This window comes from Labrus mixtus, chromosome 3, assembly GCF_963584025.1.
Source record: "Labrus mixtus chromosome 3, fLabMix1.1, whole genome shotgun sequence".
Lineage (NCBI taxonomy): Eukaryota > Metazoa > Chordata > Actinopteri > Labriformes > Labridae > Labrus > Labrus mixtus.
This window is the reverse complement of record NC_083614.1, coordinates 5,170,888-5,196,944: the sequence shown is the minus strand read 5'-3', so window position 1 is coordinate 5,196,944 and position 26,057 is coordinate 5,170,888. Positions and strand designations below refer to the sequence as shown.

General features: G+C 41.2%; 1 protein-coding gene across 2 annotated transcripts in view; it reads right to left on the bottom strand.

The window, feature by feature from the left end:
* lnx1 (ligand of numb-protein X 1) overlaps positions 1-25,781 on the bottom strand; it is a 52,701-nt gene extending 26,920 nt beyond the window's left edge. The window contains exons 1-2 of one of the 2 annotated variants that reach the window (XM_061028976.1): positions 25,486-25,781; positions 17,108-17,616 (exon numbers count right to left, since the gene is read on the bottom strand). In XM_061028976.1, the coding sequence (XP_060884959.1) occupies positions 17,108-17,559 (452 nt within the window). In that variant the 5' untranslated portion in view covers positions 17,560-17,616; positions 25,486-25,781. Of the gene's footprint in view, positions 1-9,423; positions 10,113-17,107; positions 17,617-25,485 lie in introns of those variants that run through there. The other variant, XM_061028984.1, reaches the window with a different exon arrangement.
* Between the last annotated feature and the right edge of the window lie 276 nt (positions 25,782-26,057).

Here is a 26,057-nt window from a genome sequence, read left to right as displayed (position 1 = left end):
GTGAATATAAGTTATGAGGTAGTGAAATGTTTTATTATTTGATACTTGTAAATACCACTTGTTTCAAACAATACAAATTTCAATTTTAATGATTGTTGTACTGAAAAGTATTAAAGCTCAATTTCACAAGAAGGCTTCATTGGAGATAAATTAGTTCATCAAAAAATTCAGGAAAATTCCTAAAAACTGTGTAAACAAAACATTGCCAAAGTATTAGTGGAATTAAGACAGTGTGCAGGAATTTTTCTGCTTGTTTAGTTTATAAAAAAACAAGAAATGACCCATTATTAGGTGCCTATAGGACCTCTATTTTTGTTGCCATGGTATCCAAACAGGTATCGATATGGTTAGATTTTTTGGTTTGATTAGAATCATATTGAAGTTCATTTTTTTTACTAGCATGACAACCCTAGTAGGTTCAATATATTTTAAAAACAGTCGATGCATCACTCTCTTCAAAGCCACCTTCTTGAACATGGGAGATGCTCATTTAAGTGGTAACCTCTGGTGTTGAAAAATGAAGCCAACAAGGAAGTGCAAAAAACTGCAGTTGCTCGAGTCTCCACATGAGGCTGCCTCCGAGAGAGCCTGAATTCACATAAACACTCAGTCAAAAATTATTATTTTTTAAAGCAGAAATCAACATGTTTACAGCCTGGTGTAAAAAACTATTTTGGTCTGGTTAGTTATCGTCTTCATCGGCACACACTGCATGGAGGTTGAATTTTTTTACAACTCTTCTGTTTTGATTTGATGAAGGATACGAGTTATGCATAGTTGATGGACGGGCACGGTGTAACTGTTTGTTAAGGGGCTTAAAACCGGCCTCAGCTCTTAGACTGTAGTTATAGGTTGACTGACCGTCCATTAATATTTACAGTCTATTGTCTACTTCCTCCTGGATCTGTTTGTTTTTAGTGATATTGTTAGTTGCAGAAAGACTGTGTATAATCTTGAATAACCAATATTAAACATGCAAGCAAAAAACAAACCAACAAGTCAAGCTAGCTGAAGCATTTACTTGAACAATGTCAAGACTCTTACACATGTTAGAATAGAGCCCTGGTAAAAAGAATATGAAATTCCCCTGAAGCGTAGAGAACTTGTGCAATAAAAATCTGGCTGTCCAGAACAGCTTTGGCTTCCATACATACAGCATACTGTATACGGCCACAGATGCACATACACAAACAAGCAAAATGGTGGTCATTAATTAAATTTAAGGTTTAAATTGAGCCTTTTTCTTTGATTGGATTAGAGTCAATCAATTACTCCTTTATCTCCCTCATCACATACAGTCCTGAGGCCATATGCCAAACACATAAAGTCTGGGTTTGATTGTGGAGGAATGGACAGAATGATAGATAGATTCATAGACAGAGAGAGAGAGAGAGGAAAGAGCAGCGTAAAGATGGACAGAGTAATCCAGTTAATGATGAACTAGAGGAGTGTTAATCAGAGGACGCGCTGGTGTGTTGATTGGATCCGCCTGCTGCTAGGGGTAATCCCATCTGCTGCAGGGGGGGGGTGAGGCTGCAGCCAGAGGGGGTGAGAGGGGTGAGGTCTCAGCTGAGGGAGGATATTTTGGCTAAGCTTCCTTCTGAACACAAATAAAGCAGGAGGCAAGGTTTCATATGGGTGTGACTCCTTACAGGATATGAAGATGAATGCAAAAAAAAACTAAAAAGTGAATGAGTGCACTCCGGCCCACACCGCACATTAATCCCTGGTTTGAGTTTCGACTTTTTTCCATTGAGCTCCTGTGAAGCAGCCAGTGGCTCGGCAGGTTTGGCGGGCTTCATGCATCTGTGTGTGTTTTAACGAGTGCGAGGTGCCTGCCAGGCGAGTCAGCCGGTTAGCTGCAGCCCAAAACTCTGAGTCATGCATTTTCAGCCAATCAATACACACGATCATCAGTCCAGGGCCTGACCCCATGATCAGGGCTGGAAGGACATTTATGCAGCTTTTTATTGTGTCTGTATCCGGTTTCAGCTGGGAGAGCATCTAAACTGTGTTTGTCCACAGAGGAGAAGTGAGCAGGAATAATGGAATTGATTTATGCTCTGCTCTCCCACTGAGCTGGATCTCAGCGCACTAATACTCCTCACATATGTCCACCTCTACACAGAGCACTCTGCAAGCCATTCAGTGAAATACTATGTGTACCTTTCTCTCACTGGAGCGAGTCTAACTGTAATTCTCTCCACACGGCAGTACGTGATCACAGAGAATCCCCACCAGGCCGATGTCCCATATTGCTCTTGGCACCCTTTAGCCCATATTTCTCTCTCTCTGTGCCACACTAGCCCTTGGCAGAGTGTTGTTTTCTCTACCTCCACTTGCCGGGGTACAACCGTCTGACACACAGCCAGCACTGATCAGACCCTTCCCCAAACCCCAGCGCTCAGCAGGACACCGTTCACGTGAGAGATTAACTCCTACGCTGCTCTCCTCTCCGAATCAAAACCCCTCCTACAGATTAGCTGCTGCAGACAGGACACAGGCGAAAATGTTCCATGTTAAACACGTCAGGCCTCAAAGACCATAAACACATAAGACTGTGAGCCAGCCAGAGGTAAAGGTTTAACAGACCACATTGCACACGGCCTCAGTGATACAGCCGAGGAAGTAGGACACATAGAGAGTGATTCAGCACAGATATGAAAGTGCTCTACACAAAATAAATCATACTTAAACTATCTTGATTGGAGATCACTTAAGATCTAAATGGGATGGCTTTTTAAAACTTTTGGAAATTTTTATTCGATTTGGAATGCAGATGGAAAAAAATCATGAAAAGTTTCTGCAAAGTGTGCAATCTTTTGTAGGAGTATATCAAGCGGCAACCTCTGGGGTTTGAAGAAAAAAGCCAAAGCAGAAGTGTTAGCTTGAGGCTAGCTCCAGGAGCCCCGGAAGTCACACACTACACTTCAAAATGCCTGTTTTACAGTAGAAATTTACATTTTTACACCCTGGTAGAAAAAAACGATATTGGTCTGATTAGTTTCTGTCGTCATGGGCACACACTGTACATTTTTTTAAACGCATCAGTTTTGATTTTAGTGAACAATACGTGTTGTCCATAGTTATGTGCGAGGCTGACCTGATTGACAGGTGGGTACGATGTATTATTTCAGCTACAGCTCTTAGCCTGTCGTTAGGTTGACTGAAAGTTTGGCTGAGACGATGCTGCCAATGAGTCTCCTGAGTCCCCTGTAGTAACAGATGGATGATGTCACTCCTTCTTCGTCCATTAATATTTACAGTATATGGAGTATATCCATACTTCCTCCTGCAAAGCATTATGTGAGCTGCCAGTGGAAAAAAGAATGAAACTGAGGGGTGTGGAAGGGAACTTCCATTATCCTCCAAGGATGAAGAAATTGTAAAAAAAACTAAACTTAACTAAATCGACCTCAATAAGGACACAATTGGCAGCTTGGCTAGAAGCTTTTTCTTACTGAACTCGACTTTGTCTGTTTAAAAGTGAAGGGAAAGACACTGCTTTTGAACTTTAAACTGCATTTTAAAGCACTTTTTATTTGTTTTAATTATTGAGTCCATTTGTTTTACAGAGGAGGAGACCCCCAGCAGAGAAGCTGGCTCTCATTAAAAAACCTCATGAATGATAAAAAACTGAAGGAATCCTGACCTAAAAACAAACTGAACTTTTGTTCTGAGCAGACAGCCCCCCCCCCCCCCGACATCCCGTGTTGGCAGAAGAACATCAGTGAGACGCTGACTTTTAATGTGAAACTGCTTCATTCAGTGTTTTTTTTTTTAACTGATTTTAATTACTTGGTCCATTTATTTTGAAGAGGAGGAGATCTCAGCAGATAATTTGGCTTCCATTTAAAGCATCACGAAAGATGAACACTAAAGGAATCCTAAACTAGAAATAAGATTGGCTGAAGTTTGCAGCTCTGCTCACAAACCCTCCTGATGTCCCGAGAAACAGCTGGAAGGACACTGATTTTAATGTGAAGGTGATTTTATTACTTTTTCATTATGTTTGCCAAATGAAAGAAAACAGTCTTAAGAAGATAAACTAAATAGGTCAGTATAGAGAAGGGCATCTTTATCAGATTTGTTTGCCTTATAACCCACACCAACATTTTATTATGAATGCTTTACTTGATGCTAAACCGTCTCTGCCTGCTGACACTAATACCTGCTCACCTGGCTGCTGTTTCTCCTTCACCAGAGACACATATGACAGAAAGTCTCTGCTGAAGTAAACATGCTGACCTGCTTCTCACTCTGTCATGAATAAATGAACACACACACACATATTGCATCTGCTCTTTTGTGAAAGTGTTTTCACACATGCATCATGCAAACTTCCTTTATACATACTCTGACGTGTGTTTATTTTCATGCATATGTGTTTCATGTGAAGTGTTTTGTGTGATATGAGAGTAATGCATCCCTCTGTTTGTTTGTCAACAACTTTTTAGTGTGTCCTTGCAGCACATGTGTGATTGTTCAGGCAAGCTTTCTCCGCTGTGCACTTTGTCTACCCATGCATATAAAAGCATCCCACAGCTGACTCACTGAATCTGCTCCATACACTCAATCCCCATGCAAAGTAAAAAGAATTAAGCTGATTTAGTGTTATCTCTTTTTGAGTTTGTTGAGGGTAAGAAGCAAGCCTGATTTGTATCTCCCCTCGGCCCTTTGGTGTATTTCTGGCCTGTTAGATACAGTGGGACAGGGGAGAGCTGCCTCGCTATACAGATCACGGATTAATATTTAATCCAAACGAAAGTCTAATTAGTGAAGCGTGCCCCGCACTTGAAGCAAGCAACGTGGCCAACAGAGAGCACAGCGTTTCACTCAAGATAGCCTTGGCTTTGAAAAAAAACAAAACCTGACTTGTATTGTTCAAGTCCAGCGAGTGCATGGCAGTGGAGTGGCTTTTAATCCTGTTAGAAAGCGTCCATGCTGAAGACGTTCCGGAACGCCGCCGCCGCCGAGAGTGTGTTGATCAAACACACTTGCAGATGAGGCCTTGAAAAGGACGGAAGCTAAGCTAATCATAGTGTTTAAGACATCCACGCACAAGGCCCAAGAAATGAACACAGATTAATCATTAATGGTCTACAGCACTGCTCTGTGATTATCAGGGGAGGCCATGTGGGCAGGGGGGAGGGAAGAAGCAAGGTCTAATTTGTGTGTGTGGAGTAAGGAGTGAAGAAATCACAATCGCAACGCTCTCCTGTGTGTGTGTGTGTGCTGTTTTATTGGCTGCTGCTGACAGAGTAAAACAGCAGTAACTGGATTGCATTTCATCACAGAGAAACATTTACTCTCCCTGTGCATTGTTAGCCAATATATTCTGTATACAAGCCTTTGCACGTTTATGAGAAGTAAGACAGATCGCAGATCACTCACTTTCCCCCACACATCACCGTGGTAATCATTTCAATTGAGACAAATCAGGATAGAAAGTATGGAGGGAAGAAGATGAGTGGAGAGAGGAAGCAGGATAAATATGTGGTGGTCACACGGGGGGGGGGGGGGAGCTGGAGGCTGCTCCTGTCATCGGTATGGATAAAGACAAATGGTGTGCCATTGCTCTCCAGCCAGGCAGAAAAACACCACGTCCGCCATGTCTGCTCCTGCTTTCTCTCTCTGTGTCATGTCATAATCAGCAGAAAGCTCACTGTCACAGGAGCAGAAAACACTCAAACACACACTCCGACTGTCTCCACTGACTGACTGTGGAGACGTCTCGCTGTGAGGGAAATATGATCATCTGACTTCAAGCGATACCCCTTAAACTGGGCGTGCTGGTTGTCATCAAGATGGCAGCCATGCCTTTGGTCCAAGTAGCTAAAATTTAGATTAAAAAAATGAAGCAGACGGAGAAGTAACAAAAACTGCAGTTCCTGAAGTGTCCAAAAGTGAGTCACTCCCCCATAGAGCCCCGTGTTAAAAAGTCCAGTGTGGTACTAAAACAGTTTTGGTCTCTGTAGCTATTTTTGTACACAGGTTTACATTTCATATGGAACACTTCATATAACTCATCAGTTTAAATTGTGTTATGGCTAAAAAGTGTTGAAGAAATAGGGGTGTGGCCTCTTTGAGTGACAGGTGAGAGCTGCTAGCTGTCTGCTAGGTGTCATCTCCGGGGCCGTGTTTGTTCTGTTGGAGCCCTTTGGGTATTTTTTTTTTACTAATAATCCATCTTGCTGTGCACTTTATTGTACTCACAGACAAAACAAGTAATATGTGCTCCACGTTTTCCAGCACATGAAAAGAAAGTATTATGTTTGTATATGTTAGCAATAATAAGCAGGTATAGATGTCTATGCTAACCACACGTTGGAGATTTTGGTGCGAGAGCCAGGAGCCCATCTTTTCCACGAAGCTCTCTTAGCCACTTTTTAAGAAAATTTTTTTAAAGATTTATTTTTGGGCTTTTTCTGCCTTCAATGGAGAGATATGACTGTGGATAGAGTGGGAAATCAGGGAGAGAGAGAGTGGGGAATGACATGCGGGAAAGGAGCCACAGGCTGGATTTGAACCTGGGCCGCCCGCTTTGAGGACTACAGCCATGGGGCGTGCGCACTAACCACTGTGCCACCAGCGCCCCTCTTAGCCACTTTTAAGGTTGTTAACGTTTCCGATACTTAAAAAAAATCAAATAGATACTTAATAAACAATAGTATTTCACAGTACCTAAACTTTAAAAAATAAACTATCTATCTAGATAATAGTAAATCATACTTTAACCTAAAGTAGCTAGGAGCAAGAGAGAGAGGGAGCAGCAGTGATGCATCACTATTTACAGGTTGTCTAAAGACGTTTGGTGTCTCATTAAGACACAACAGATACGTCTATACAAATGGACAGAGAGCAGATGAGGAGGTCTCAGTACCCAAAGGTTGGCGATCTATTTGTGCACTTTAGACAGCGCGCAGGACTTTGCTTGCTATTTTTTTGTTTTACCTGATGTTGTATGCCAACTTCTGTTTCTGTTAATTGAACAATTCTATAACTCTACAATTAATTTAGCAGACGCTTCTTAGTCAAAGTGACGTACATCAGAGAGTAAGAGATGACAAGTAGACATGATGGTTAACTCACTCAAGGCAACTGATTAGGATTTGATAATGTTAATGTTTCCAAGGCTAGCCAGTATTCAGAACCTTTAAAAAGACAAGCAACTTGGGGCGCTGGTGGCGCAGTGGTTAGTCCGCGCGCCCCATGTATGGAGGCTGTAGTCCTCCAAGCAGGCGGCCCAGGTTCAAATCCAACCTGTGGTTCCTTTCCCGCTTGTCATTCCCTACACTCTCTCTCTCTCCCTGATTTCTGACTCTATCCACTGTCCTATCTCTACAATAAAAGCCCAAAAATAAATCTTTAAAAAAAAAAGACAAGCAACATACCAGGGGGTGATGTCACAGTATCTATATCCATAATTTATACAGTCTATGGTATGGCCAGATGGAAGGTGGCACAGGAAGTAACCTTATACCCTCCTGTCTCCTCTCCTCTCTCTGAGCTCCTCGTCCACTTTATTCCCATCCTTCTCCTTCTCCTCTTCTGTCTGTATATAGGATTTCATCTCCTCACTCTCTCTTCTTCCATCCAATTTGTCTACTTTGCCCCCTCTTCCCCGCTCTCTGCTCTCGTCTTTGGCATCCGCCGCCGTGCAATATGGGCTGTTGGTGTCTGCAGGAGCCAAAGCCTCGCTCAGTTAGAGAGCATACAATGAAATGAGGGATTTGCGAGGCGCTCCATTGTTCCATGCATTCACGCAGTATAATGAGACATTTCCGGCAGGCTGGAGAGAGAAGCGTATAGCCCAGCTTGGGGATCAGAGAGCTCTGGCTTCACACGGAGAGCTGCTGAATACAGTCGACATTAACGTCCCACACAAAAAGAGTCTGAGGGGCCAATACAGAGCCGAGAACAACATCCAGAGGTAGAGGAGCCAAGAACGACAGAGTGTGACGTACACTGTAGAGAGGGCTGAACAGTCAATTCTTCAACATCCTAACATAAAATTGGTCATTATTTATTGAATCAAGTCATACATTTTAAAGAAAATGCCAAAGATTTGAAGGATTGAGCTTTGAAAATGTTAAGATTTGCTGCTTTTTTCCGTCTTTAATCATTGGAAACTGGATATATTTGAGCTTTTGAGGAAAAAAGCTAATAGAGATTGAACTCTGCAAAATGAGGCAGGAGTTTGCATTACTATTTTCACCATTTTTTAAACGAAAATCAACTAGTCAGAAAATCGGTTAGTAATGACGTTAATCTTATTGACAAACCAGTAAGGAGTTGATTTCCAGGCTGTCAAAATTCAACAATAACACCTGACATGTACTCCATCTGTGCAAATTCAATCTTGATTTTCTCCATTTGAATTCATTGTAATCTGAATATGTTTGAATCATGGAAAGAGTTAGTAATAAGACAATGTTTTTTTTAGCTAATTAAAACCTAAACATGTATTTCTACTTTTTTCAACATCCTTTCCTCAAACAATTAAGTACTAAATAGCATAGTACATAGTCAACAGATCGGGAAGAACAGCTGATTGTTGCGGCCCTGTTGTTGATGCACATGATGAGAAGGTTTGTTTACATGGTGTCAAAAAATCAACAACAACATGCTGTCCATCCGTCTGTTTATGCCGACACAACCACTGATGGAATATTGATGAAACGGTGATGAAACACAAGAAAGAGTTGTGAAAATGTGCACAGACTAAAGTGTGTCTTTACTGTTTTTTTATGTACTGATTGGTTTTATGTGCACATAAAGGATTGTACACTCTGCCATGTGAAAGCAGCCAGCCATGAATTTTTAATGCTGAGGTGAAAGTCCACAACAAACACATTGTAGCTACAACCATCCATATGCTTAGCGGGAACCTTCACACACACACACACACACACACAAACATACGCACGCACGCACGGTGCAAAAAGCCAACAACTGTGAGCAAAAAGCATGCTGACATTTCGCTCAAATCAATATAGACACTTACACATGCTCCTGAAGAGAGAGAGAGAGAGAGAGAGAGAGAGAGAGAGAGAGGTGCCATGCTGCAGTGCTGGAGCATTTAAACTGTCCTGGACAGCACAAAGCTCAACCTGCTGCCTGAGGCCATCGAGCAGGGCATCAGGAAGCAATTATATGATCACTTTAACACAAGAGGGAAACACTCTTAAAGTGATGCTAAAATGTAAACAGTATAAGTTACACATGGATCTGCTGCTCAAACACACAAATCAACGGCTGGTAAAGTGACAGACGTGCACAATGACACTCTGAGATGGACTGATGGTGTGTGTGTGTGTGTGTGTGTGTGTGTGTGTGTGTGTGTGTGTGGGGGGGGGGGGGTGATGATGATGATGATGGGGGGGATGTTGGTGGAAGGATGCTGACTGTTGTTGTACTCACAGCTCAGAGTAGAGGATGTGCAGGTTGCCCAGATTGTCAGTGTAGTTGGCCGGGCTGAGCCAGGGCAGCACCAGCAGCAACAGAGCCTTCATGGTCAACACTCAGCTCTTTTTCTTCTCTCTGTGCTGAAGCTTTCTCCTCTTCTATTCCCCCCTCCTCCTCCTCCTCCTCCTCCAATTCTCCGAGCCTGGCCGTACTGACCCCCCTTCCTCCTTTCTTTCTTCTCCAGAGGCGCTCTCAGAGAGAAATTAATCCTTCACTTCCTACCTCTTTTTTCTTTCTTTCCTCCCTCTCTCTACCTCTGTGCCTGTGAGCCGAGCAGGTTTCTCCACTGCCTCAGGCTGGCTGCCTGGTCATCTCAGCTGCAGAGGCAAACGGGCTGGTTGCCAGAGGTTGAAGACGGAGCGCAGGAGGAGGAGGAGGAGGAGGAGGAAGAAGCAGCAGAAGCAGGTGCAGAGGAGAAGTCCGGTTGTGGAACAGGAGGAAGAGGAGAAAGTGCAAAAAGAAGAGGAAGGAGACCCGTGCAAAGGTGGCACATTTGGAATACAATTTGAGATGTGCAGCCCCTTAATCTGCTCTGGGCACAGTCGAGTTGTAAGAGGATTTGCGCTCGTATGCGTGTGTGCGCTTGTCTGTCTCCGTTGGTTGGTGCGTGTGCGTGTGTGTGTATGTCAGAGCGAACAGCGCAGGCTGTGACTTATACTGCAGCAGAAACCACTGAGGGGGGAGACGGAGCAGACCAAACAAAGACAGGAGGGGGGGAGAGGTACCTGGTGCAGCTCTGATTGGCTGAAGCAGCTTCACACGCGTACATACGTATACTCAGAGATCCACACACACACACATGTACAACCTCTGCATTCACATCCCCCCTCTCCTGCCCATATGTTGGTCCGCGAAGGGGAGGATGGAGAGGAGGGGGGAGGGGGGGGGGGGGGGGGATTTGCCTCCCAACCCTCAACCCCCTCCCTCTCCAGCGATGGACTGCTCCCTGTGCAGCAGATTGGTTTGATCGCTCCAAAGAATCTGCCTACATGTGTGGAAAGCAGAAAAAAAAGAGACAGAGCACCAAAACACACCGGCAAATCAGCTTTTTATCCTGAGTGACAGAGAGAGAGACAATAAGAAGATTTACAATAAATCTTTAAAGAAATCCACTTTTCATTCATGCAGTCAGTCATTCATACAATCATATAATTTAACCCTTTACATTTCTTGGAATCCCACCTCCCCACTTGTTGAAAAAAAAGAAGCTGACAAGCCAACTCCATGGCCCACACTAACTGCCTTAAAAAAAATAATATTGATTTCACTATAATCTGAATTACAAATGTGCCTGACTAATAGCCTGATGGGATACGTGTTTTTTTTTAAACTCAGTTTTATCCACAGACCTTTAAATAAGCTATTCAAAAGGCGTTATCATTATTTCAGCCGATTTGTGCAAAATGTCCGACTGAACCTGTGCCTTAGACTTTATGCTTAAAACAGCTTTAATGGATACATTAACCTCTGAGGTCTTTTTGTCTTTTAAAGCTCCCTGTTGTGAGTGACAGCTATCTATTGTTTGTGAATTAAAAGCATGAATCAGCTCAGCACCTGATTGAAGCTTATTGTCTTAACAGTGTCAGAAGCTTTAATCCTTGACGTGTGTTTGTAATGTTTTCTTCACGTGTCTTCTTCAATTATCTTTTTTTTTTTGTCTTTTGACCTATTGTGCTTTAATCCTGCTGTTTTTCTCCACTCTCCTTTTATTGCCACAGTAAACATGCTGACGTTATGACTTCTCTCTTTTCTGTTGATTGATGTGAGAAGATGTTGTTCTGTGATCATGTTGGATAAGAACTGAGTCTGTACAGACAAGTTTCCAAGGCAGTGGTCTGTTACACAGAAATAGCACACTGAAGGATGCCATAACTCTTGGCCAATCAGAATCAAGTCTCTTTTTTTTACTCAGCTGTGTAATGATAAAGTTTTAGCTCTTCTGTCATCACCATCTGCTCTGATAGGCCGTGCAGTGCTCATGGGAAGCACTTAGGGCTGACAGAGGAGAGGTGTGAGATGATGGACTGCTCTGTGATCATTTGAAGGTGCTGAACATGGAGGACAGGAACATTCAGAGGCACTTTGAGCTGTGCTCGTCTTTCTGTTTGTGCCCCCCTTTTATTTCATTGTACCAAAGACAAAGCTAGAGGGAGAGAGATGGTGATTTAAAATCCTTGAATGCAAAATGTTTATCATTTTAAATGTCAGACATCTTCCTTAAGGCATTCATTATTTGGCTTTTTATTCTAAGTAAAGTCACGTTTAGTTGTAATTTTACTAAGCACCATGCAGCATTCTCCTTTCCCCTCTTGCTTTCCATATTTTTCCTCTCTTACCTTTTTTTTCCACTCTTATCCTATTTCCACAGCGCTGAGCTGTCTACCCTGGAGAAAGACACTTAACTGGTGTAAATACTCTGTCTGAATGAATATTTCATGGGTGGAGGTGGTGTGGTTACAGGCAGGGTTTGGTGTGTGTGTTAATGCATGCATGTGTGCATACTGAGCTCTCCTGTGGTATTTGAACAGTAGGCACAGAAACAAGACCACGGGGCACACAGGAAATGGAAATGTAATTGGATTGTGACAGGATGCCGTTTTGTGAACAGAACCCGGTCTGCCCCACAGGAGTCGTTACAAACTGCAGCACATTAACGAACACTCACAAAAAACACCATCAGAACAAACACACACACACACACACACACACACACACACACACACACACACACACACACACACACACACACACACACACACACACACACACACACACACACACACACACACATCCCATTACTCTAGTTCAGTTCCCACTTGCAACCAATTTCTCAAACTGATGTGAAGTCAAAAAGGTAATTTGATGAAACATGATAAAAGGTTTGGTCCTGAAATTTTGTCTGAAAGAAAACCCAAAATGAAAGACACTAAAAAACCAAGAGACATTCATGGCATATTGAAACAGGAGATCACGTGTGCTTTGGAAATGACCTGTTGGCAAGACAAATGATAAAGATACAACACTAAAACACCTTGCAGGAATAACAGGAAACACTTCCAGTTATTCCTTCAGGCCTCAACTAGCATCTGTGAGGGTTAACGATATCCTGCGATGCTACAGGTGTTTCTTACTCTCTTCTTTGAACCATTTGAGCTAGTGAATCACAGATGAGTGATATCATACATGTTGGTTCTCTACTAGAGATGGAGGAGAGGATAACAGGTAAAAGGAGCCATGTATGAGAGTTAGTTTCCAGGGTTAGCAAAATTGTTATAAATTTGAGGGGAAACAAGGAGACGTGTGCACTGACTGTGCATGTTTGGCAGAGCTGGGAACATGTCTGTTAATATGTTAATAGTTGATTATAGACAATAAAGAACATTTACATTCATTATTAATGTGGGTGATCATTTGAAAACACATAAACATTCAATTAAGTCGGTTTTCATCAATGTCCAAATCCTGCCCTTAACCAGGTCAGAGAGATGCAGACAACCTGAGTGAGAGCATAGCGCCTCCTCTAACTTATTGAATAAGTGAAAAGCTTTATTGTGAAAAGCTGCTTGGACTACATGAAGGTACTTTTGGAGCACCGCTCTAGTGAACCTACGATTTGGTGTTTATGAAAATATGAAAAATTAAATTTGACGGTTGATATCAAGACAAAAAGCAGAGTGTACTGTGTGTTATTAGATAATGGTGGGATATATATTAACCCTATAAAACATTGAGGAGAATAAATTGCTGAGAACATTAAATCCTTGAAAGGTCTCCTTGACCTGGAGAGCATAGAACCATGGGAACGTAGCCTCTCCCAGTGTTCCCACATTATTGGACTCTAGAAAGGCTAAATGAGGATGGAAGAAATCAACGTCTACAGGTGTCTCCAACAAAAGGAAAAGAAAAAAACTAAAAGTCCTACCCATCATTTGCAGCTGATATCGTATGGTTCAGTTTATAATTTGTAAAGCAAAACAGGAGAGCTTTACAATATGTCACTCCGACTGGCTTTGGTTGAAAAGTGACCTCTTCCCAGCCCTCTCTTTCTCAGCGTCTGTAGTTCTCATACGTACACACAAACACTAAGGTAACACACACACACCATCACATTGACTCATACAGAATAAATCTATAGTAACTGACATGAATTTTAATTTATTTTTCAAATATTCACACAAGCTTTGAATAATTCCTCTGTGGGGTTTTACTTGAAAGGATAAGAACAAGAAGATTTTCACTAAAAGGAGAAAGGGAAGGGGAGGAGGGGGGGAAGAAACACCATCATGCTTAAGGCGGATCATCAGTAAAACACACACATGGAACTCTGGGTAAATTAGCTTGAGTAATACAAAAATTATGAGTGTGAGAGAGAGGCTGGTGGAGCAGAGAGAACCTGTTTTATGCATTACAGGCAGCACGTGCAGCTACACGTTACCTGGAGAAAAAGGAGAGAAAATACCTGAGCTGGGGGGGGGGGAGAGATCTTTTTAAATGGATTCTGATGAAGTCCTCCCAGAACAAAGTTATAAAGCCAACAAAATAAACTGCAGAAAATGTTTGTCTTGGTCGCTCCAGTTCTGTCTCGAATGATAATTTCTCCAAGCAAAGGTCTATAAAGGTCATGAGTGATTGGATGAGTATGTAATTAGCTGACCAGATGGCGTGGCGGCCTCAGTTATTACCACTCCTGACCCGCTGCCAGATCCAGTCGTATGACTACAGACTATGAACTCATGGATGACAAAAATACCCTCAGAGAGAGAGATGGTCAAAGAATGATCTCATATACATAAAGAAACACATTTTAAGCATATATCTGGTTACCATTATTTATTCTTTAACCAACAACTGGGAAGCTAAACTACTAAACAACAGAGGCCCTGAGCAGACTCATTTCCATACATTTTACCATTTTTATTTTACTCTGTTTCCTATAATAATAAACACTTTCTGATTGTTTTTGACATCTCGAGGAGTTATTTATAGTGCAATGGTTTTCAGGTAAAAACTCTTTAATGTCTCGAGATCTTGAGAAAAATACATAAATTAACTTATTATCACTGGAATATAAAAATAAGATATTGTATATAACTTTCTGGCTTATTCCCCTGATGTAGCTGAGAACTTTAAAAATATTTCAAATGGAATTCAACCAGCAAGCTCAGACTTGAGTTGTTCAGGTACAACATTGTCTAACTTGTGGCATCAGGCATTTAGTATCGATCAGTAAGAGTAAGTAACCCAAGTCAACGGACTACACAATACAACAACCAATTAACCCCCCCCCCCCCACACCCCACACACACACACACACACACACACACACACACACACACACACACACACACAAAAGCCCAATACGTATTCTCCCCAGAAAGCCTTTGATTAAATAAAGAGAAACATTATTTTTGATTTCCCCTCCAGACTGACATTTACAACAGTTTTTTTAAAATAATGATCATGTCTGTGGAATCTTAAGTTGTTCAGGCTGTTTGTACTGTTGGTACTTCTTCTCACTACAGAAATGCACAATGAGTTTTATGCCATCCCCATGATGGAGAGCCATCCAGCATGTAGGGAAGTCAGCTGATTGAGTGGAAAGACTAATAAAGTCCACTTGGGAAGTCAGGGGTTATGGATGAGGATGGAGTCCCACATGAAACCTACGGCCAACTCTGAGTTATCTTTTTAAACTACAGATAAGTGTGTTTTTTTGTATAAATCTGATCCGACCATTATAAGCTATCACAAATCACAAAACGAGGGACTATTCTGAGAATCAGGTTTTCTTCCTTCCAAAATTCATTGCAAGGAGCAACAATGCTATTTTTAGAGCTCAATATGGCCAAACCAACAAAAAAACAAGACGCTTCATTTTGCTTTGTTTTTCTGCAGTTTCAAAATGTTAAGTCTCATCAGATAGAGGACAACTAGCCAACCTTCATTTTTAAACAAAAACATCTCATCGCAAAAACACATTTTCCTGCTGACTGACAGAAGCCACAATCACTGGACCATAGGAAATGCAGTGAATAGAAATGTAGAAATTGGTTTCTCACTGAAACTTTCTCACATCCCTGCCCGCTCTGTGTGGATTCCTCCCTCCAGACATGGCCTTTCACCTCCACAGATAACACCTTCTAACTACAGGAGAGCAGCTGAGCCCTTCTGGGAGTCCGTCTCAGAGCTCCACACCTCATTATGGCTCTCACACTACACGAGGGAGGAGAGTGGGAATCAACGGAGCAATGGTGGGAGAGATATGGAGCGATGAATGGAGTAGGAAGGTGTAAAAGAGAAGAAAAAAAACAGAGGAAATGGTTGTATGTGCAGGTGGAGGAGGGTGGGAAATAAGATGAGGAGAAGGGGCAGAAAAATTGGATAAAAGTTTTTCAGTTTGTTTTGTGAAACTTGAGGTTTTTTAAAGTGCAAATGAAAAGGAAACACTCCTGCTGCTTGTTGTGATGTCTGGTGAGATGCACTAATTATCCCAGAGGTCTTTGGGCAAGTGTTAATGAGTATTAATGAAAATACACCCAGACTGAGAGAACCAAAAGTACGGTGTTTTAATGATAAACAGAGGAGCTGCTGCGAGTTCAGATGAAAGCCCGTTCAGAAGAAAAACTCTGCGGGGTTAATGACGGCGGGCCGAGGAGGGTGGGAAACTTGAGTGTGTGTTTACTGCAGGTCATTGACGTTTCTTTTTTTAATGTAGCAAGAGTAAATACTCTGGCAGAGATAGAAAATTAAAATAAGGAGCTCACATGTCTACTTCTGTGATAAGACCACTGATTAGAAACAGCAGCTAGAGGGAGGAGCTAACTCCTGAGAATTAAAGAAATGATGGATGTTGATGTTATACATTTATCCAGGCAGAAGACAAAAGTACTTATAAATATAAATAAAGACCTAAATATGAGTCTATTTGATCTACATAATGGTGTCTCATAAGGGTGAGTCATGATGGCCGTTAAGTTTTATTGATTTAATTGGTTGGATGGTCATTGTAAGCATGATTTCATGTGATGGATACAGTATATCATGTCTCCAGAAGTCGAGTCAAGCACTAACTTTATGATAACTTTCCCGCTCCCTCTTCTTGGAATCGGTTGCAAGATACTTTAAATCTTCTGGAGCTGGTTTCCTTGAATGTTTTTAAAGGTCGTCTTAATGATCTGGAGGCAGAAATATCTGACTGTAGATGTTTTAGCTAACTCGTATTGCCCTTTTTGATCGCTTTGTTGCTGATGACTTATGACAGATTCTGATGAATGGTTCTTTTTGTGATTCCTGTATTTATGTGTTTTATGTCTGAAACCCTGTAATTGTGCTGCTGCCTGTCTTGGCCAGGACACTCTTGTATTTTTTTTAGGATTTTTAATCTCAATGAGACCTTTTCCTGGTTAAATAAAGGTTAAAAAAAAAAAGTGCTTATAAATATAAATAAAGACCTAAATATGATCCTATTTGATCTACATAATGGCGTCTCATAAGGGCGAGTCATGTTAAGTTTTATTGATTTAATTGGTTGGATGGTCATTGTAAGCATGATTTCATGTGATGGATACAGTATATATCATGTCTCCAGAAGTCGAGTCAAGCACTAACTTTATGATAACTTTAGAGTTTTCCATCCTACCTGCACTTGATGTGGTCCTCGAGTTCACCTCTTGCCAGTGTTTCAGAGCAGTGTTCAGTGAAGGGACACATCACCGTCAGCTTGTCCAGCAGCTTGTGCACCAGCAGGCTGGGCTTCCTGCAGCTCTGCAGCATGAGGGGGGTGCGGCACACGGGGCAGAAGTCGCTCTCCAGCAGGAAGCTGGTGAGGCACTCTTGGCAGTAGGTGTGTCCGCAGGGCGTGTCCAGCGGTCGGATGAGCGGCTGCAGACAGATGTGACACACCAGGTCGTCGTCCACCTCGTCCTGGTACAGGTACTCGTGGTTCTCCTCCAGCTGGTGACTGTGACCACATGATGCACACAGGTCAGGGGGCGGAGACAATACTCCATAGTCTGAGGGAGAAAGGGGTGGAGCCGATGCTGCGGCCATTGCCATGGCAACTTCAGCTTGCATATCCTCCTGGATACTCATCTGGGGGACACAGGGTGTTTAATCCTGTGAGGTGAGGAAACCATCAGCAGGAGAAATCTGTGAGAAACAAAGAGGGGAAAAAACTTTAAGAAAGAAGCACTCTGATCCAAAATAAAACTACAATCATATTGAACATAAGTCAACCATACAACCAACCATAGAAGTACTGTATTTCTTTAACATGTTTGCTTTGGCTTATATGGCAGAATGAATTACATTACAATCCATTCTTTTATGACTTTTCTACACAACACATATTTACTCTTTTTTCACTCCCGGTTTTCAGAGGAATAATGCATGTAATACTTAACAGTGCAACATGAGAGAGTGCTGTGGGATGGGGCCCCCGTAGGGAGGCTTCCTACTGTCAATGCAAATTTGCAAACATATTTTTGAGACACTAATGTGGTTTAAAACTTGAGATTTCAAGCACGTAATTCTAGATATTTAAAATTGTCTTCAATTTTACTCTTGTTGAATAATTGAAAAAAAATCTCCTCTTTTATCTTTTAACAGTTATTGAACAAACAACTTCAAAACCTGAAAGAGACCTAATCAAATGGGAAAATTTTTATTTTTTTTATTTTTTAATAATCACAGCCCAGAAAAACAAAATAAAGTTGAATATGTTCCTCTTACCCACTCTTACATTTTTGGTCAACAGGATTACAGGAGCATGATGCCCAATGTTCATGAATAAGAAGCTTTAATGTTCATGAAGTTATTTATTTTTTACAAACTTATTTGTTTATTAAATATTTTCAATTTAGAAATGGATAAAAAAGGAGAGCTGTGCTTTTGATGTAGTCACACACATACAGTAGATAGATGGTGAAATATATCATGACACGTGCCGTGTTTGTTATTCAGATTTGCATATAAAAGAAGACTTGACTATAACCCTGGGGAGACTTCCTTTCTATAGCGACAGTGTTGTGTCTTTGGTGTGCAAAAATGATATACATATTTAAAATTATTAAGGCAAATGGAGTTGCAAAAAACTGCAGTTCCTCGAGTGTCCACTTGAGGCTGGCTCCAAAAGCCAAGTAATCCCAATAAGGTCACATGTGAAAAAAAAGTCATGTAGTGGCCTCTTTGATGTCTGAGATTAAACAGCAATATGCAATTGAAGAACATGTTCCGATATAAGGAGACTGGATGCAGTGGTTCAATAATGTCCTGAGTCCCCCCCCTTCAGTAAAGGTTTGTTTTGTTGCAGAGCAGAGATACCAGATTGTGATTTTCTCTCACACACATGAATAGCAGCAGCACATGATGTACAGTGTGTGCGGCTGCAGTCTTACAGTCTTTTCTCAGTTTGTTTGATTTCCTCTGCGGGCACAGAGAAGTGATATCGAGCCACTGAGATTTCTGCTCTGGATGCAGACACATCAATACGACTCATCTCAGCAGCAGCAAGTTTGAGGACAGATAGACACAGATAAGTGTGCAGCTCTCACTCGTGTGCTGCATGACAAACACTGGCCACTCGTTAATCCACTGAGCCTTTCACATGATTCAGACAGTTTTTTTATTTTCCTCTAAACTCTTCACAGGTTTACATTGTGAATGTGCCAGTTTCCACGTCATCTCCAAAGCAGGCGGGCTCCTCGAGCACATGGACACTAGCAGATGGGCTCAGTCAGACACACGTCACCTTGGCAAAAAGCCTTCTTGTTGGCACTTCATCCGCGGTGTTACTGGACCCACTGTGGGCTCCTTGGCTGCTTAACCAGACACTAGATCTGGTATAAAAAAACAACAACAACAACAAAGACTTGTGTGTGGATTTTAAAAATATAAGTAAATGCTATTTCTATTATAATCAGATGCATTCTTGTGTTTTTTTGTGTTTAACAGCAACAACAAGAGTATAACAACAGACTCTGATGTTCATCCAAATAATTCACACAACTTTAACAGGACATAGTACAAATGTGTAGCGACTAATCGCCAAGCTGTCAATACAAAGATGCAGGCCGTTTTCTTTTATTACATAATCAGTATGAAGATGACGCACGTAAAGTTGTAACAGCAATCAAAGCCCAGTGGCTGCATTCCAAATCCTTTTCCTCCATCCTATTAAGTATGCAACAAAAAGATGAAGAACATGAATATTTAAAGAATGCAGAATGCCAAAAGTAGCAGTTTTTTTCTTACTACATAAAGCCTCACCACTCTGTGAGTAAGCCAGCATGCTTTTCTTTTCAGTCTCATCTGACTCACAACCCTCTGCACAGTGTGACGTACATCACATCAACCGAGGCACAACAGACAGAATTTTCTTTTAAGTTTGAACTGAAGAAGAAAATAAGGATATTCAAACACAAATAATTGGAGTGTGCTACATAAATGAAGTAGATATTGAAGTCTCTTCTAGTGAAAACCATCTCTGCTACACAAATGAAGATGCTTCTTTGTTTGTTTTGAGTTCAAAATTGAATAGCTATGAAATAAGAGCGTAGACATATTTAGTTTAGTTTAATCAAAATAAAATTATTATACAGAGAATGACTTGATCTGTTCAAACTATATGTAGAAAATGTAAAGAGGATATTTTAAAAGAAAACATTTGGGGTCTCCCTCACAAAGTTTGAAATGTCTAAATTTGAAATGGTCATAAAGTAGAAGGCACAGACAGAGTTTTAAAGGATGAATGAGCAAGAAGATCAAAGTTAAAGTTGTGTGTTCCAGTTTTCTGCAAACTGCATGCAGAGCCCCTCCTGTGTAAGCTGACATGCAGAAGCTGTATACTGTAGTGAAAAAAGAGAAACGTTTGTGATTAGAAGGAGGAGACAGTCTTTGTTTTCTGTGGGAGGAGAAAGCTAATAGGAGGAGGTTGAAAAGTCTTAACAGAGATGAACTTTCTCACTGAAAGCTTAACGTGGCTGATTCATCACACAGTCTGTTGGGTCTGAGCTCTCGTCTGATCTATGGAGAACAGCTCTTTCATAACTACACAGGAAAGAGAGAGAGAGAGAGGGGGCAAAGGAGCCAGAAGAAAACATTACACAGTTATCCATTTAAGTATTCAGAGTACTTTTTTTGTTGTAACAAGTAATGTAAAACATCAACTTAAATCAAGATAACACACTCACTGGCTAGTTTATTGAAAGTCTTTTGGTAAGTGTGTTTAGGCATATTCTGTTTGGATTTTGTTCATGAAAATAACTCAAATCAACGTGAATCTTTGGCAGCAATGTATCACTTTTTTTCATGTGGGTCCTGGGGGGGGGGGGGGGGGGGGCAGCTTCTCAAGTAATCCGTTACTCAGTTAATTTTTTAGAAAAGTATTCTGTTAATGGAAAAAAAATACTGCATTTTCTGTGTGTCCGACCTTTGTGCACGTAGCTGCGTACCTGCAGACGTTAAACCCACAGGTGTGTCAGTGTGCATATATGTTTAGCTAACTCAACTAGCGAGCTAACAGAGAGGAGAGTGTTTAAAAAAAAAAAATCAGGATAAGATGTGAGTTCAACTGTTGTGTAGTTTTCATTGAACCAGCTGTGCTTCATACTGTATGCCTCTGCCCAGTGCATTGTGACTTTGTTAGCATAATAAAAACGCTGTAAAGGTTATCAAATCAGTTAGTTCTGTTAGAATGCTGCAGAGTTACAGCCGTAAACCTGTGTGAAAGTATTTATATATTATTTTTATAGGATAAGTCCCTTGAGATGTACCATCTCATTTTTAAGGGGGTTCTAACAGAAGACAAATTATAGTAGAGTCAGGTTGACGGGTAGCCTAGTAGTTATGCTGTGCGCCCCATGTGCAGAGGGTAGTCTAGCCGTGATGACCGTGGGTTCGAGTCCATCCTCTGCATTTTCTGTATGTCATCCCCCTCTCTCTCCTCCCAACGTTCCCTGCCTCTCTTCAGCTGTCCTATCCACTAAAAGCAAATAAAAAGGCCCCAAAAATATCTTTAAGAAAAAAAGAAAAGATGGTATCCATTGCCGCTCCCACCCTCTGGAACTCTCTCCCTAAAAACATCAGAGACTCTCCCACACTCACTTCCTTCAAGAAATCCCTAAAAACTCACCTTTTCATCACCGCCTACAACCACTGACTCTCATCCTCTTCCCTCGACACTACTTCTATGTTGTATTGTTCTCTTAGTTTTTGCTTTGTTTTTTGTTGTTTCCTGTCAAAGCGTCTTTGAGTATTTAGAGAAGCGCTATATAAATCTAATTTATTATCATTATTATTATAGAGAGTCAATACATTCAAAGGCAGACGTACTCTATAACCGACATGTGAGACGAGTCACAAAAGGGTTTTAATTTAACACAGAAGGACTCTGATGCATAACTTTTCTTAATGCAGTATGTGTAATGAGGTACTTTCTAAAGTCAGTCACAAGTTCAGGCACTTTGGAAATGAATGTTACCCAACACTGACGAACAGAAAAATCTCCTTTCACTTTTGTTCTCTATTCTGAGCTGAAAAAAAACTTTGTATTCAAAAGACCAAAGATAACTACCGTACCACCGAGGAACCAGAAAATGTTTTATGAAACAAATGTATGAGAAATGTACATCCTGATTGTAAACCATTTGCAATAATCATTGTTTGAATGAAGGCACACAATAACGACACTTCACTGCACACAAATACATGCAAAGACATGCACTTGGACTCTCACACTCATGCATGCCTCTACACACTCGCTCATACAGTGAAGGGAGGACACACCTGCGCCTGAGGAGCATCGACTCTCTGTGGATCGTTTCTGATCCCAGATGTGACTCGAACACAACCGTCACAACCGCCCTGCTCTTTGCTCCTGAGAGGCAGAAACAGAGAGCACACAGGGTGAACTATAGCTACATATAACCAACTTGTACTGCAATGTAATATTCAGATACACTAAAGAAAGGTGACGATTTGAGCTGCATTTCATTCACTTTGTCTCTCCCTTTAAATTACAAAAGCAATACAACAAGCAGTGTTTATTTTGTGAATTCAATACTGCGGTACAAGTGTTTAATTTGTCGAGCTTCGGCTGAAAAGGCCGTGGCTCCTCAAACACTGCGAGCTGGGAGAGTTGTTTGTTTAAGATGGCCCGTATCCTTCTACATCACTCTTTGCACCTTTCATGCAGATAGAGCAGTGTATTCTCTCTCTCTCGGGCCACTCTGCTGTGATCTGCAACGACTTGACTAGTTAATAATGACACAGGACAACGCCAAGTCAGCTCCTTTTTTCTAACGATTTGAGTGTGAAAAACAACCCAGTGACAAGCTCAGTGTGTCTGTGTCAGCACTCTCACCATCCTCGCTGAACTAGCATGACCCTGTGTACACATCCACTCCTCATATTAACTGGTAAATAAAATGATACCTGTTGTGAATCAAACACACCCTCAGATCATATCAGACAAACTATAGAGTGCTTCTTTTGAAGAACTTCTTTAATAGTCATTGTAGATTTGATTGTATGTGCTGAAACAGACTGATATGTCAGTCGTGTAGGCCTACAGAAACTGACTCACCTGGTGATAGCTGTTGCAGCAGGTGTGGTCTCACATACTGCTCTGTGGGTGTGTTTGTATGTGCACAAGTATCCTGGTTTTTTTCTGGTTATGTGTTTTGCCTGTAAACATTGCTTGCCAGTTTGTGAAACCTGGAAAAGCCCCTTATTGTGGGTTTGAGGGTCTGTAGTCTAGCTGGGTGAAAGAAAAAAACTCAATTGGAATATGGGAAAAAAAATTTATAGTGATTGATAATGATTACAATTTTTGGATATATAACTTGATATGAATCAAACAGCCTATCACAGAATATAAAATAGGCTTGCACATGAAGAACACGCTTTACAACATTTCCACTTAGCACTGCAAAACATTGTTTGAGATCCAGGAGAGTCCATTCCTCTGTAAAGGACACAAAAATAGTGGAATGGAAAAATAGAGACTAAATTGAACTCATGTTATCCTCCAAAGGAAGGAAATAATGTACAAAAAAATGGGCTCCTCATGTTGATAATATTGACATTAGCAGCAGCTCAGCTAGCAGCCCACCTTAGGGGACATCCTGTGTTTGTTGAAGAGCATCGAGAGACTCTGATTTTTAACCTCAAAACTGTTTTATTAATTGTTTTAGTGGTTTTAACTACCGGGAAACTTTACTAAAGATGAAGTATGAATCAAAAATCAAGTGAACATGTTTTGTTGAAGAGCTCTTATTTTAACTTCATTTTTTAAGTTTAATTAAATTACATTTTTTCTCAGATTGTACCATAAACTTATTTTATTGTATGTACATAACTTTATATATTGTACAGGATTACTGCCAACAAAGTTTTGTTGTGTTCCTGAATACAATAACAATAAAGTGCCTATTTATCTATCGTCTGTGTCTTTTAAAGGTTTTATTATAGTACATTTGAAAACTAAAGAACAGTCTCGAAAGCGTGTTTTAGGACACTAAAGTGCATGTTACCACACTATTCTGAAGATTGTGTAATGACCAGTCAGGTTTCTAGGCATCCATCATGTAAAGGATCCTCCTTCAGCATTTCATTTTAGATCTGATAATAATCAAAATGGAAAAGAATCCATCATTATGTGTTTCTGTACGGCCCAGCCCTAACCTGAATTACTGCGATAGAAACCAGGATATTGAAGAAGGTAAACACGTTATCCAGGTTTCTGATCAGTCTTACATTGGAAGACAGGACACTTATTATGTTAACACACTGTTCATGTGGAAACAAAGTTCACTCATGTCAAACCAACAAGAGTCCAGCAGAGAGAGAGAGCGAAAGAGAGAGAAAGAGAGAGAGAGACAGAGAGAGAGAGAGAGAGAGAGAGAGAGAGAGAAAGAGAGAGTTCAGAACAAGATGTTATTTGCTTAATAAGCACAAATCAGCATGAAGCAGCCTGCAGAGACCGGCACAACGAGTGTGTGTGAGCGAGATCAATTAACCAACACATACTCTGCTGTGTTCAGACTTGTCCCTGAAACACTGAGGATTCCTGTTTTTTTTTTCACTTTCTGCAGACGTCTGTTACACAACACAACCTCACATCAAAACACAAACTGTGGAATAACCTGAAAACATTGAGCTGTATCTCTTCAGAATATAATAAGTAAATACATGTTCTTTAAAAGAACAAGGATGGATACATACTCAATCAATTCATTACCCAAACCTCTACATGTGCTGTTAAATTATCTTTACTTCATTAAGGTGATGCTGTTCATGTTGCATCAGAATAACAAAAATATAGGCTATCACTTTTTGTTTTATTAATTTATTTTAATGTAGAATCAAGGTCCAAAAGATAATCTGACATTTAATAACACACATAAATAGGAGCACTTTTCAAAGAAGTGGGCATCTCATTCCATCAAAAATGAACATATGGGATGTGAAGCATCCTAATGTAATTCCTGCCCTTTCAATAACCTCCACATAAGGCTGTGTGTGTGTGTGTGTGTGTGTGTGTGTGTGTGTGTGTGTGTGTGTGTGTGTGTGTGTGTGTGTGTGTGTTATTGTATGCTGGTCCCTCTCTGAGCTCGTTGCAGTCTCCACAGTGAGTCTGAGCCAGACCTGACACCTCAGTCTGGGAGAACAGCTGCAGGCAGATGTGAAGCTCTGTGAAGTGTCTCTAATAGGAGGACGGCTGAGTGGACGGGCACAGACTGTACCCGACACCCGCTGAGACACTCGCACGCACAGAGGTAATAATGAAACTACAAATACAACATGAGTTACAGGCTCCTTGTAGCTCGAACACGCATGGAGAGTGAAGGTGGAACAACGCTCACACAGGGATTCAATGCAAATCAAGTCCATGCAAACAACACAGAGCAGCCACAGGCACTGAGACTAAGTTAGACTATTTCAAAGTTCAGTTTAAGACTATTAAGAAACCAAACTTCAAATACATAATTCAACTTCCTGCGGGGAATGTGTACTTACATGACTTCAAGACGACGCTGAGTTTCAACAGTGCAGCTCACCTGGGCAGGTAAAGCCTTGCAGAGGGTGTAACAATAAACCTTTCACAGAGTAGGTGGAGGGAGCACAGGAGGGTTAAATGACTCAGGAAAAAAAGGACTTTGTCCCGTTCACACACTCTGCCGATTGGCTGCCGGTCCTCAGGTGGGGAAATTGTATCCGTCTGCTGGTCTTCAGGGAATTCTTCCACTCAAAGTGAAAAGAAAGAACTGCTCCAGTGTGAGCTTAGGACCTGCTCACCTCCAACAGGCCAAGGTGATCAGGAAGTTGGACAGCAGAAGGGGTGGAGCCAGAGGAAAGGTAAACAAGAACTGCCCAAACCTGCTCTTGGAGCTCGGGAATTTCCTTTTGAAGAGGAGTGGAGTCAGAACACAAGAGATTGGTGTTTAACAGAAGACTGTTTTGGACTCATACATTGGAATGTTTTAGAAAAAAGAGCCAGCTGCTTGATCTCCAAGTTCTGACAGGACCTCAGCTATGAAACAATAACTTTTGTTTACACACAATTTGAAAATTTCCCGACATGAGTAACG